The sequence below is a fragment of the Sinohyriopsis cumingii genome, chromosome 2 (assembly GCF_028554795.1).
Source record: "Sinohyriopsis cumingii isolate HCF-2022 chromosome 2, ASM2855479v2, whole genome shotgun sequence".
In the NCBI taxonomy this organism is placed as follows: domain Eukaryota; kingdom Metazoa; phylum Mollusca; class Bivalvia; order Unionida; family Unionidae; genus Sinohyriopsis; species Sinohyriopsis cumingii.
Window position 1 is genome coordinate 12,097,901 of NC_142962.1, and position 13,443 is coordinate 12,111,343.

The 13,443-nt window shown below is 34.9% G+C and overlaps 1 protein-coding gene across 5 annotated transcripts in view; it reads right to left on the minus strand.

Annotated features, from left to right (window-relative positions):
* LOC149804340 (uncharacterized) overlaps positions 1 to 13,443 on the minus strand; it is a 74,721-nt gene that overhangs the window by 39,513 nt on the left and 21,765 nt on the right. For all 5 annotated transcript variants that reach the window (XM_089939052.1, XM_089939079.1, XM_089939046.1 and 2 more), the window contains one exon: positions 8,131 to 8,223. In XM_089939052.1, the coding sequence (XP_089795178.1) occupies positions 8,131 to 8,223 (93 nt within the window). The remainder of the gene's footprint in view (positions 1 to 8,130; positions 8,224 to 13,443) is intronic.

The window sequence follows — 13,443 nt, forward strand, 5'->3', positions numbered from 1 at the left end:
AATTTTTTTAAAGCAGTTCTGATTTTAATTGCATCAAAGGAGATGTTCCAGAGTACATGACTAAATTATTCTACAAAACGTCTTCTCCCTATAATTTAAATTAAATTTTTTACAACAATTTCGAATTACCAAAACCTTGCATTAAAAAATTCAAAGGAAGTCTGCAATATTCAGGGGCTAAAATATGGAACTCACTTCCTGCTCAAATTTGATCTGCTGATTCAGCTAAATCTTTCTTTTACAAAAAATGTACATGCAGTACTTATAACCTGTATGTTAATGAACTATAAAAATATAATTTTGAACTCTAGAATTTATCACAATGTTGCTTTTCAAATTTATCACATGTTTGCTTTGAATCATTTATATTATTTATAAAAATACGTAAATTGTATTGTATAGAGAAATTCAGCATAAACACCTCTTTACTTTTGCACCCAATGTTGTTTTATGAAAAAGTATAATAATGATGTAAACCTAACTACATTCTACATTTTGGCAGAAAAGTCTAAAGGTATGTCTAAGCAGAAGTGATCATTAACTGTTATGAATATACAAAGATGTTGCTAAAGCCATTTTCAAAACATAGTTACTGTAGAGATGAAACAAAAATTTATATATGCAGTTAAATCTTTCTACTTTCATAAATATTTTAGTATGTATTTGTAGATGTGCTTACTTGTACATAGTTATTTTCATGAGAGACAAACATTCACATGAATAATGTATGTATATATATTTATTTTATTCATGAGGACCTCAATTTAGAATAGTTGTACTGAACTAATTGTTATACCCTTATTAAATAAGACATTTATTATTATTATTATTATTATTATTATTATTATTCAACAAAAAAGTCATAACTTTGAAATTTGAAATTGCCATTATTCTGCATATAATATGCAATGATTTTGCATGTGAATGCTTGTTTATTAAATGTTCCAAAGCAAGAAAACAAAGGACTGTGTGATCATTTCAACCATTGCATGTGAATGCTTGTTTATTAAATGTTCCAAAGCAAGAAAACAAAGGACTGTGTGATCATTTCAACCTTTGCATGTGTATGCTTGTTTATTAAATGTTCCAAAGCAAGAAAACAAAGGACTGTGTGATCATTTCAACCACTGCATGTGAATGCTTGTTTATTAAATGTTCCAAAGCAAGAAAACAAAGGACTGTGTGATCATTTCAACCACTGCATGTGAATGCTTATTTATTAAATGTCCCAAAGCAAGAAAACAAAGGACAATGTAATCATTTCAATAACTGCATGTGAATGCTTATTTATTAAATGTCCCAAAGCTATAAAACAAAGGACAATGTGATCATTTCAATAATTGCATGTGAATGCTTATTTATTAAATGTCCCAAAACAAGAAAACAAAGGACAATGTGATCATTTCAACCTTTGCATGTGAATGCTTATTTATTAAATGTCCCAAAACAAGAAAACAAAGGACAATGTGATTATTTCAATCTTTGCATGTGAATGCCTATTTATTAAATGTCCCAAAACAAGAAAACAAAGGACAATGTGATCATTTCAATCCTTGCATGTGAATGCCTATTTATTAAATGTCCCAAAACAAGAAAACAAAGGACAATGTAATCATTTCAATAACTGCATGTGAATGCTTATTTATTAAATGTCCCAAAGCTATAAAACAAAGGACAATGTGATCATTTCAATAATTGCATGTGAATGCTTATTTATTAAATGTCCCAAAACAAGAACACAAAGGACAATGTGATCATTTCAATCCTGGCATGTGAATGCTTATTTATTAAATGTCCCAAAACAAGAAAACAAAGGACAATGTGATCATTTCAATCCTGGCATGTGAATGCTTATTTATTAAATGTCCCAAAACAAGAAAACAAAGGACAATGTGATCATTTCAATCCTTGCATGTGAATGCCTATTTATTAAATGTCCCAAAGCAAGAAAAGAAAGGACCATGTGATCATTTCAATCCTGGCATGTGAATGCTTATTTATTAAATGTCCCAAAACAAGAAAACAAAGGACAATGTGATCATTTCAATCCTGGAATGTGAATGCCTATTTATTAAATGTCTCAAAGCTATAAAACAAAGGACAATGTGATCATTTCAATAATTGCATGTGAATGCTTATTTATTAAATGTCCCAAAACAAGAAAACAAAGGACAATGTAATCATTTCAATCCTGGCATGTGAATGCTTATTTATTAAATGTCCCAAAACAAGAAAACAAAGGACAATGTGATCATTTCAATCCTTGCATGTGAATGCCTATTTATTAAATGTCCCAAAGCAAGAAAAGAAAGGACCATGTGATCATTTCAATCCTTGCTTAAAGATCTGACCAATAATAGTACCTTACAATTTTAATCTACTTTCATGTGGCAGGATCAGGAATGGGAAGGATCAGGAATGGGAAGGATCAGGAATGGGCTCAAACTACAATTCTGATTAACTGTTGATTCAAATGGCATTAAATTTTACTAATAAATATTCAGTTTATTTCTAAACTGGTCTAATAATTCCTCATCACTTTCTCCCTTCCATCATATAGATTAATTCACTGCAAATTCTGGTGAGGGTATGATAATTAACAGAACACAAGTCATTGCACATGAACTATTTTCTATGGTTGGTCACAGTGACTTTGACTTTTGACCTTTACACCCACAAATCAATAAGGTTATTTAACTCCAATAGGATTACCTACCTTGAATGTTTGGTGGGATTATAGGAAGTATAACTTGTGTTATTCAGTGGGAAAAAGTTGCTATTCTCAGTCACAGTTACAGTGACCTTTGACCGTTTTATCCCCAACTCAGTGAGGTACTTTTTCACTTACAGTGTGACCCACCTACTGCAGAAGGCAAAGTTGGCAGGCATATGCAAGATTATTTGTGTGATTTATTTTAATTTTATCTATTCTTGGATATCACATGTAAAATTGAAAAGTTAAAGGATCTTAAGTATGGATTCTATATTGAATTCATTTAATGGGTATATCTAAAAAGCCAGGGCAGTAATGTTTATATTCAAATGGAAAGGAAGCAATTAGGCAGAATATGATATGCACTTTTAGGGAAGGAAGATTTAATAATCAGTCCATAGCATGGGGTAAGTGTAAAAATGCAAACAGTACTCAAAAGAATCAAATATTTACCAGAATTAATCAAACAATTTTAATAGGACGTTATTTGAAAAATACTTTCAAGAAATAATCTTACAGACTCATAATCTATTCAGATTCTTTGAATTTAAAGAGGTCATTTTAATTAGGTAAACAAAGTAGGTACAAGGAGAAAATTTGTATTAAGATGCCTGGTTGCTTAATTCAAAGGACAGAAAAATCAGTTTAATTTATGACAGTTTATATCATTTAGTTTCTTCATTATTTTCATCCTGTTTTGCTGGTTAGAGTTCACTGATTCATCACTGAAAAAGTGTTATTTTCTACCTTCCACTAGAAACTTTTAATTGGAAACAGCAATTTCATGATCAAATGATCCCATGTGTTAGATATGCATTATTTCTAATGGGTCCATAATAATTGGTACATTTGTTTATCTTTATCCTTGCTAATTTAATGCATGTTTATGATTACAACTTGATAGATTCCAAGGATATAAGCAATCATGTTTCAGTGGGATATGTTTTTGTTTTCTCTTCCATAGATAATGGGGAAACATCCAAACAGTTAGTGGGGTCTACATATGCATCTTCCAGAGGATAATTTAATTGTTCATGCAAATTAATTTAACTTTCCTGCAACTGTACATATCATTAGAGAGTGGATACTGCAGTGATTTGAATCAGAAGCCACTATTGGAGTCCATTATCTCTACCCCTGCCCCATTGGGTAGCTCATCAAAATTCAAATAGGTCTGGTGCAATCTACAAGTTCAAGAGTCAGTTTCAGTTTTATTGCTGTAGTGATGTAGGAGTTTCATACCATACCATACACATGGAGTTATTTATGTGCTTACTAGTGGTGTAACAATTAGGCAAATTAATTGAATATTGGTCTGAAAATTCATATGACCATGCATTTCGGTAAGATTTTCAATAAAGAAATATAAATGATTGCTGTTTAATCTTTTTGTTTTAACTTTTTTTAGGAAGAAATATTCCAGGTAAAGTACAATATGCAAATATAAGCTTCAAGTTAATGTATCCTTCCATTGTTCAGTTATGAATATCATGGTAGATGATAAATCTGCCAGTAAACTGTTTGATTTTATGGGATACAGGCAATGTTACCAAATGATGCTGTTCATGAAAAATTAAGGAAAATACCCGCAACCAATTAAAATCAAAGACTGATCTGTTCATGAAAAATTAAGGAAAATACCCGCAACCAATTAAAATCAAAGACTGATCTATTCTGATTGACCAATCTTGGATCGTTATATTTCAACAGCTTCCATTCACTAATATGTATCTGAGGATGGACTGTATTATCCTACTGCTTCTTTTGAAAACATGTGAATTAAAATGACTCGGGGTCCCTGAATGTTGGTGAGAAGGCAGACATGAATGTTGGTGAGATGTGGTCTTAGAGGCAGACATGACTGTTGGCGAGAAGGCAGACATGAATGTTGGTGAGAAGGCAGACATGAATGTTGGTAAGAAGTGGTCTTAAAGGCAGACATGAATGTTGGTAAGAAGTTGCCTTAAAGGCAGACATGACTGTTGGTAAGAATTGGTCTTTAAGGCAGACGAATGTTGATAAGAAGTGGTCTTCAAGGCAGACATGAATGCTGGTGAGAAGTGGTCTTCAAGGCAGACATGAATGCTTGTAAGAAGTTGCATTAAAGGCAGACATGAATGTTGATATGAAGTGGTCTTAAAAGCAGACAAGAATGCTGGTGAGAAGTGGTCTTAAAGGCAGTCTTGAATGTTGGTAAGAAGTGGTCTTAAAGGCAGACATGAATGTTGGTGAGAAGTGGTCTTAAAGGCAGACATGAATGCTGGTAAGAAGTGGTCTTAAAGGTAGACATGAATGTAGGTAAGAAGTGGTCTTAAAGGCAGTCTTGAATGTTGGTAAGAAGTGGTCTTAAAGGCAGACAAGAATGCTGGTGAGAAGTGGGCTTAAAGGCAGACATGAATGTTGGTAAGAAGTTGCCTTAAAGGTAGACATGAATGATGATGAGAAGTGGTCTTAAAGGCAGTCATGAATGCTGGTAAGAAGTGGTCTTAAAGGCAGACATGAATGCTGGTGAGAAGTGGTCTTAAAGGCAGACATGAATGCTGGTAAGAAGTGGTCTTAAAGGTAGAAATGAATGTTGGTAAGAAGTGGTCTTAAAGGCAGACATGAATGCTGGTGAGAAGTGGTCTTAAAGGCAGACATGAATGCTGGTAAGAAGTAGTCTGAAAGGCAGACATGAATGCTGGTGAGATGTGGTCTTTAAGGCAGACATGAATGCTGGTGAGAAGTGGTCTTAAAGGCAGACATGAATGCTGGTAAGAAGTGGTCTTGAAGGCAGACATGACTGTTGGTAAGAATTGGTCTTTATGGCAGTCTTGAATGTTGGTAAGAAGTGGTCTTGAAGGCAGACATGACTGTTGGTAAGAAGTGGTCTTTAAGGCAGACATGAATGTTGGTAAGAAGTGGTCTTTAAGGCAGACATGAATGCTGGTGAGAAGTGGTCTTTAAGGAGACATGAATGCCTAGGTAAGAAGTGGTCTTTATGGCAGATATGAATGTTGGTAAGAAGTCGTCTTGATGGCAGAAATGAATGTTGGTAAAATGTGGTCTTTATGGCATACATGAATGTTGGTAAGAAGTGGTCTTTAAGGCAGGCATGAATGTTGGTAAGAAGTTGTCTTTAAGGCAGACATGACTGTTGGTAAGTAGTGGTCTTTAAGGCAGGTATGAATGTTGGTAAGAAATTGTCTTTAAGGCAGACATGACTGTTGGCAAGTAGTGGTCTTTAAGGCAGGCATGAATGTTGGTAAGAAGTGGTCTTTAAGGCAGGTATGAATGTTGGTAAGAAGTTGTCTTTAAGGCAGACATGACTGTTGGTAAGTAGTGGTCTTTAAGGCAGGCATGAATGTTGGTAAGAAGTGGTCTTTAAGGCAGACATGAATGTTGGTAAGATGTGGTCTTTAAGGCAGACATGAATGTTGGTAAGTAGTGGTCTTTAAAGCAGACATGAATGTTGGTAAGTAGTGGTCTTTAAAGCAGACATGAATGTTGGTAAGATGTGGTCTTTAAGGCAGACATGAATGTTGGTAAGAAGTGATCTTTATGGCATACATGAATGTTGGTAAGAAGTGGTCTTTAAGGCAGACATGAATGTTGGTAAGAAGTGATCTTTATGGCATACATGAATGTTGGTAAGAAGTGGTCTTTAAGGCAGGTATGAATGTTAGTAAGAAGTGGTCTTTAAGGCAGGTATGAATGTTGCTAAGATGTGGTCTTTAAGGCAGACATGAATGTTGGTAAGTAGTGGTCTTTAAGGCAGACATGAATGTTGGTAAGATGTGGTCTTTAAGGCAGACATGAATGTTGGTAAGTAGTGGTCTTTAAGGCAGACATGAATGTTGGTAAGATGTGGTCTTTAAGGCAGACATGAATGTTGGTAAGAAGTGATCTTTATGGCATACATGAATGTTGGAAAGTAGTGGTCTTTAAGGCAGACATGAATGTTGGTAAGAAGTGATCTTTAAGGCAGACATGAATGTTGGTAAGAATTGGTTTTTAAGGCAGACATGAATGTTGGTAAGTAGTGGTCTTCAACGCAGACATGAATGTTGGTAAGATGTGGTCTTTAAGGCAGACATGAATGTTGGTAAGATGTGGTCTTTAAGGCAGGTATGAATGTTGCTAAGATGTGGTCTTTAAGGCAGACATGAATGTTGGTAAGATGTGGTCTTTAAGGCAGACATGAATGTTGGTAAGTAGTGGTATTTAAGGCAGACATGAATGTTGGTAAGATGTGGTCTTTAAGGCAGACATGAATGTTGGTAAGAAGTGATCTTTATGGCATACATGAATGTTGGTAAGAATTGGTTTTTAAGGCAGACATGAATGTTGGTAAGAAGTGATCTTTATGGCATACATGAATGTTGGTAAGTAGTGGTCTTTAAGGCCGGCATGAATGTTGGTAAGAAGTGGTCTTTAAGGCAGACATGAATGTTGGTAAGAATTGGTTTTTAAGGCAGACATGAATGTTGGTAAGAATTGGTCTTTAAGGCAGACATGACTGTTGGTAAGATGTGGTCTTTAAGGCAGACATGAATGCTGGTGATAAGTGGTCTTAAAGGCAGACATGAATGCCAAGGTAAGAAGTGGTCTTTAAGGCAGACATGAATGTTGGTAAGAATTGGTCTTTATGGCAGACATGACTGTTGGTAAGATGTGGTCTTTAAGACAGACATAAATGTTGGCAAGAATTGGTCTTTAAGGCAGACATGACTGTTGGTAAGATGTGGTCTTTAAGGCAGACATGAATGCTGGTGAGAAGTGGTCTTAAAGGCAGACATGAATGCCAAGGTAAGAAGTGGTCTTTAAGACAGACATGAATGTTGGTAAGAATTGGTCTTTAAGGCAGACATGAATGCCTAGGTAAAGCAATGCTGTTACAACATAGCAATCAGGGGCCATAACAACTCTGAGTGATTCTGTTGGATGCAGAAAATAATATTTTCCTGAAGGTCTTATCAACATAAAATTTCGTGCTCAAATTTGGCTGAAATCTAACAATCATTACTAAGTTAAACTGCATTAGTGATAGTTACATGTACAAGCAATCAGGGGCCATAACTCATCCAAATGATGCCATTAAGGACTGAAAATCAAAGTCACCCAAGGTTCCATAAAAATAAAGCTGCATACCGAATTTTGTAAAATCCTAACTGTACTCAGTAAAGATATCTTGCTTAACCAAGCTATTGACAGACAGGTGGATGGACTGACAGAGAGACAACATGACTCTATCTGATTCTACCAACTCTGGTGAACTGGGACATAACTGTTTAATGCAAGTGTGGCTTTGTGCGAACCATTTTATTTTGCATCTTTGAGAAGAAAAAAATTTGAGATAGTGACAGTATGGTAATTTTATGACAGAATAATATATAAATTTATTGCTGATGAGTTATTGCAAATCTGCATTGATTTACCTGCAATAATGAAGCAGGCAATGGATCCCAGCACTATCCCAACAATCATACCAGTGTGTATACCTGGTGATCCTGGTGTTGCAACATGAGAAACTGTCAACAGAACAGAAATATGTTGATAAATTATGTATATGCTTTAATTTTCATATTGCTCATCAAAAATAATTGTAATTAGCTGTTGATAATTTGAAACCAAGATCATATTACATATATTATCAATAATTTTATAAAGAAAAGAAAAGAAAAAGAAACAAACAAATCCTACTCTCACTTACACTGGGCAAAAAATATTAAAAGAATGTACAGTAGCATTCACAAAAGACACAGTTATGGTGAACTTATTCAGAACTTTGCATCAGGAGCAGGAGGATGCATTAGTCAGAGTCAATGTGGAACTTTGAATCTTATTAATCTGGATCAATGGAGGAAAGAGTACAAAAGTAAAATGGATACTGCTATACTGTATCAAAATGGCTCATCATTCATTCTATAAAGTGATGACTGTACAGAAGGTTGACCACACAAAAGGTAACTGTATCAATAATCATTATAAATGTTATGATCTTCACCATTTGGAGCTGCATTTACAAAAGTTCTGTTATGGACAAAAGTTTTACACAGGTAACAAATTCTTTTTGGTGAAGATGGCTTTGATGAGTTAACATCATGTTAAACTGAATTGTTGTAAATTATTTTCACCTGCTGTGTTGTGATTCAATGTACATGTAAGAGTTTTAAAAGCGTGTGAAAAATAATGCAAACAAATAATGCATACACATAACTCCACCCTAGGTATATTCTTTTAAATGATGCACAACTTTAATGTTTAAAATCTTACATTCACTTTGGTCATTTTAAAGCCATTTTTTATTAATTTGGAATCTTTAGCAGTATTAATTATCCAGTTTGACGTACATTCTATACAGGAGAGAATTCTGGCATGTGACACACCAGCCATTCTTGACATATAGTTAGACAAAGCTTCCTTGAAATATCTTCATTGGTTTTACTATGGACAATGCTATAAGTCACAGAATTACATTTTCCTTTGACACGACCGTGACCATAAAACATGGAAATGGCTGTGGTCTGTGACACCATATATTCATGATATACAATTCAGCAATTCATGAAATCTCTCCAACCGTTACATTGTTATGGGCCTTACAAACAATGTTAATGGACAAATGGACAACACCAGAACATAATACACCTGATAGAAGATGAGTTTATATTGCATTCTAATGTTAAAACTTTCAACAAACAACTTGGCAAAGATTTATGTCACATTGATTACTGACACTCACTAAATAATATGCTTATTAATTTTCAGAAACCTGAATGTAATGTTGCCCTAAAGTAGGCAAAGATTATCAGTGAAAAGAGCTATATAATAAAGATAATGTAACTGAAAATGTTGACACAACAAAAAACAATGTTGGGAGCTGAAAGTACCAATGCCAATGACCAAGGCAAAGGAACAAAGCCAAGTACCAATGCCAAGGACCAAGGCAAAGGAACAATGCAAGAAACAATGTCATGAACCAAAACGAAGATGAATTACAATTTGTCATTACACAATGACCAAGAAAAAAGACATTTTTAAACTATTGTCCATTGAAAGAACTGATGCTCTACTGTCGAAAAAGAATTTCCAGGAATTCAAGATAAAACTATCTGTTCCTTTTAACTGCTGAGTGATGACTCTGTCTCCTACATTCTTGAGTGATACGATTTTTAAAGAAGCCATTGTCACAGTCATATTGGATTAACGATAGGTACCATTTACATTTAGAGACCATTAGAAGACTTTTGGCCAAACAAAAACAGTTTGACATAACCATCCATTCAGCAAAATTAGTGGCAGACATATCTGACATCAGATCAATGCCATTTTCATTCAGGACCAACTAATTAGTCATCTGGTGAAAACCCCCTGTTTTGATTTTGATGGAGTAGAGTAACAAGATTTTTCAAGAAGGCAGCCATTGTGGCCATACCGGTCCTCAGATTGGCATCATTTTCATTAAGCACTAGACATAAGTCATCTGGTGAAAATCCAATGCTGATATGACCTTACATCTAGCATGAACAGTGATACAATTTTAAAGATGGCCACTTCATTATCCATATTGAATATCAGATCGGCACAATTTTTATTGAAAACCAACTACTCACCAATAGTCTTCCAGTGCTGATATGACTTTCCATTTAGAAGGAGTAGCAATAAGACTTTCAAAATGGCTGCTGTAGTAGCCAGATTGGAAATTAAATCAGCATCATCGTCATACAGGACCGACTAGACATTATACAGCCTTTTAGTGAAACCCCATGTTGATGAGACCACCTTTTTTATACAGGACTGACTAGACATTATACAGCCTTTTAGTGAAACCCCATGTTGATGAGACCACCATTTTTATACAGGACCGACTAGACATTATACAGCCTTTTAGTGAAACCTCATGTTGATGAGACCACCTTTTTTATACAGGACTGACTAGACATTATAGCCTTTTAGTGAAACCCCATGTTGATGAGACCACCATTTTTATACAGGACTGACTAGACATTATACAGCCTTTTAGTGAAACCCCATGTTGATGAGACCACCTTTTTATACAGGACTGACTAGACATTATACAGCCTTTTAGTGAAACCCCATGTTGATGAGACCACCATTTTTATACAGGACCGACTAGACATTATACAGCCTTTTAGTGAAACCCCATGTTGATGAGACCACCTTTTTTATACAGGACTGACTAGACATTATAGCCTTTTAGTGAAACTCCATGTTGATGAGACCACCATTTTTATACAGGACTGACTAGACATTATAGCCTTTTAGTGAAACCCCATGTTGATGAGACCACCTTTTTATACAGGACTGACTAGACATTATACAGCCTTTTAGTGAAACTCCATGTTGATGAGACCACCATTTTTATACAGGACTGACTAGACATTATACAGCCTTTTAGTGAAACCCCATGTTGATGAGACCACCATTTTTATACAGGACTGACTAGACATTATACAGCCTTTTAGTGAAACCCCATGTTGATATGACCACCATTTTTATACAGGACCGACTAGATATTATACCATCTTTTAGTGAAACCCATGTTGATATGACTTTCCATCTGTTCATGAGGATTTGTGATAACAAGATTTTAAATATGGCCATCATGCAGGCTATACTGAATGTCCAAGCATAATCATTTTTCATACAGTATCAACCAGACATCATAAGAAGTCTTGGTGAAAACTCCATCTTGATATCAATTTCTATTCAGTAGTGATAGAAAAAGTTTTCAAGATGGTTGCCATGGTGGCCATATTGGGGATGAGATCAACACCATTTCATTTATTATCAGCCAGACAGCATATGAAATCACAAGACCTCATCTAGATATGACCAGCCATTCAGGAGGAGTAATGAGAAGACTCTCAAGATGGCTGCTGTGGTGGCCATATTGGATATCTGTGCAGCACAAATTTCATTTAGGACCAACTAGACTATGGGAAGCATGAGTGTGCAAAGTTTTAAGGCAGTCCACCAAGTAGTTTTAGAATGAGTAATGGTAAAAAAACTAGTGAGTGTACTAATGGAAAGATAGACAAAAGAGTGTACTAATGGAAAGATAGACAAAAGAGTGTACTAATGGAAAGATAGACAAAAGAGTGTACTAATGGAAAGATAGACATAAGAGTGTACTAATGGAAAGATAGACATAAGAGTGTACTAATGGAAAGATAGACATAAGAGTGTACTAATGGTAAGATAGACATAAGAGTGTACTAATGGAAAGATAGACAAAAGAGTGTACTAATGGAAAGATAGACATAAGAGTGTACTAATGGAAAGGTAGACAAAAGAGTGTACTAATGGAAAGATAGACAAAAGAGTGTACTAATGGAAAGATAGACAAAAGAGTGTACTAATGGAAAGATGGACATAAGAGTGTACTAATGGAAAGATGGACATAAGAGTGTACTAATGGAAAGATGGACATAAGAGTGTACTAATGGAAAGATGGACATAAGATGATGGACAACTGACCATCCAATAAATTCTTCTGGTCTATGACTACACTGGTTCTATTCTTTGGAATGAAATCCCACAAAATAGTGGCTCAGAAATAAATTCAAATTTCTTCAAAACAAAAAGTGTTACAACTATTAGGACATGCAATTTTCATTGTAAATATCAAAATACATACATTGCACTGTTCTGTTAATGCATGTCATGCATACTATGTGCGTGTGATAAAAGTACCTAATGTATTGATGCATGTCATGCCTACTACGGACTTGGGATAAAAGTACCTAATGTATTAATGCATGTCATGCCTACTATGGGCTTGTGACAAAAGTAGCCAAGGTATTGATTCATGTCATGCATACTATGGGCTTGGGATAAAAGTACCTAATGTATTTATGTATGTCATGCATACTATGGGCTTGTGATAAAAGTACCGAATGTATTGATGCATGTCATGCCTACTATGGGCTTGTGATAAAAGTACCTAATGTATTGATGCATGTCATGCCTACTATGGGCTTGTGATAAAAGTAGCTAATGTATTGATTCATGTCATGCATACTATGGGCTTGGGATAAAAGTACCTAATGTATTTATGCATGTCATGCCTAATATGGGCTTGTGATAAAAGTACCTAATGTATTGATGCATGTCATGCCTACTATATGCTTGTGATAAAAGTACCTAATGTATTGATGCATGTCATGCATACTATGGGCTTGTGATAATAGTATATAATGTATTCATGCATGTCATTCCTAATATGGGCTTGGTATAAAAGTACCTAATGTATTGATGCATGTCATGCATACTATGGGCTTGTGATAAAAGTACCTAATGTATTGATGCATGTCATGCATACTATGGGCTTGTGATAAAAGTATATAATGTATTGATACATGTCATGCATACTATGGGCTTGTGATAAAAGTACCTAATGTATTGATGCATGTCATGCCTACTATATGCTTGTGATAAAAGTACCTAATGTATTGATGCATGTCATGCATACTATGGGCTTGTGATAAAAGTATATAATGTATTGATGCATGTCATGCTTACTATATGCTTGTGATAAAAGTACCTAATGAATTTATGCATGTCATGCCTAATATAGGCTTGTGATAAAAGTACCAATGTATTGATGCATGTCATGCATACTATGGGCTTGTGATAATAGTATATAATGTATTTATGCATGTCATTCCTAATATGGGCTTGGTATAAAAGTACCTGATGTATTGATGCATGTCATGCATACTATG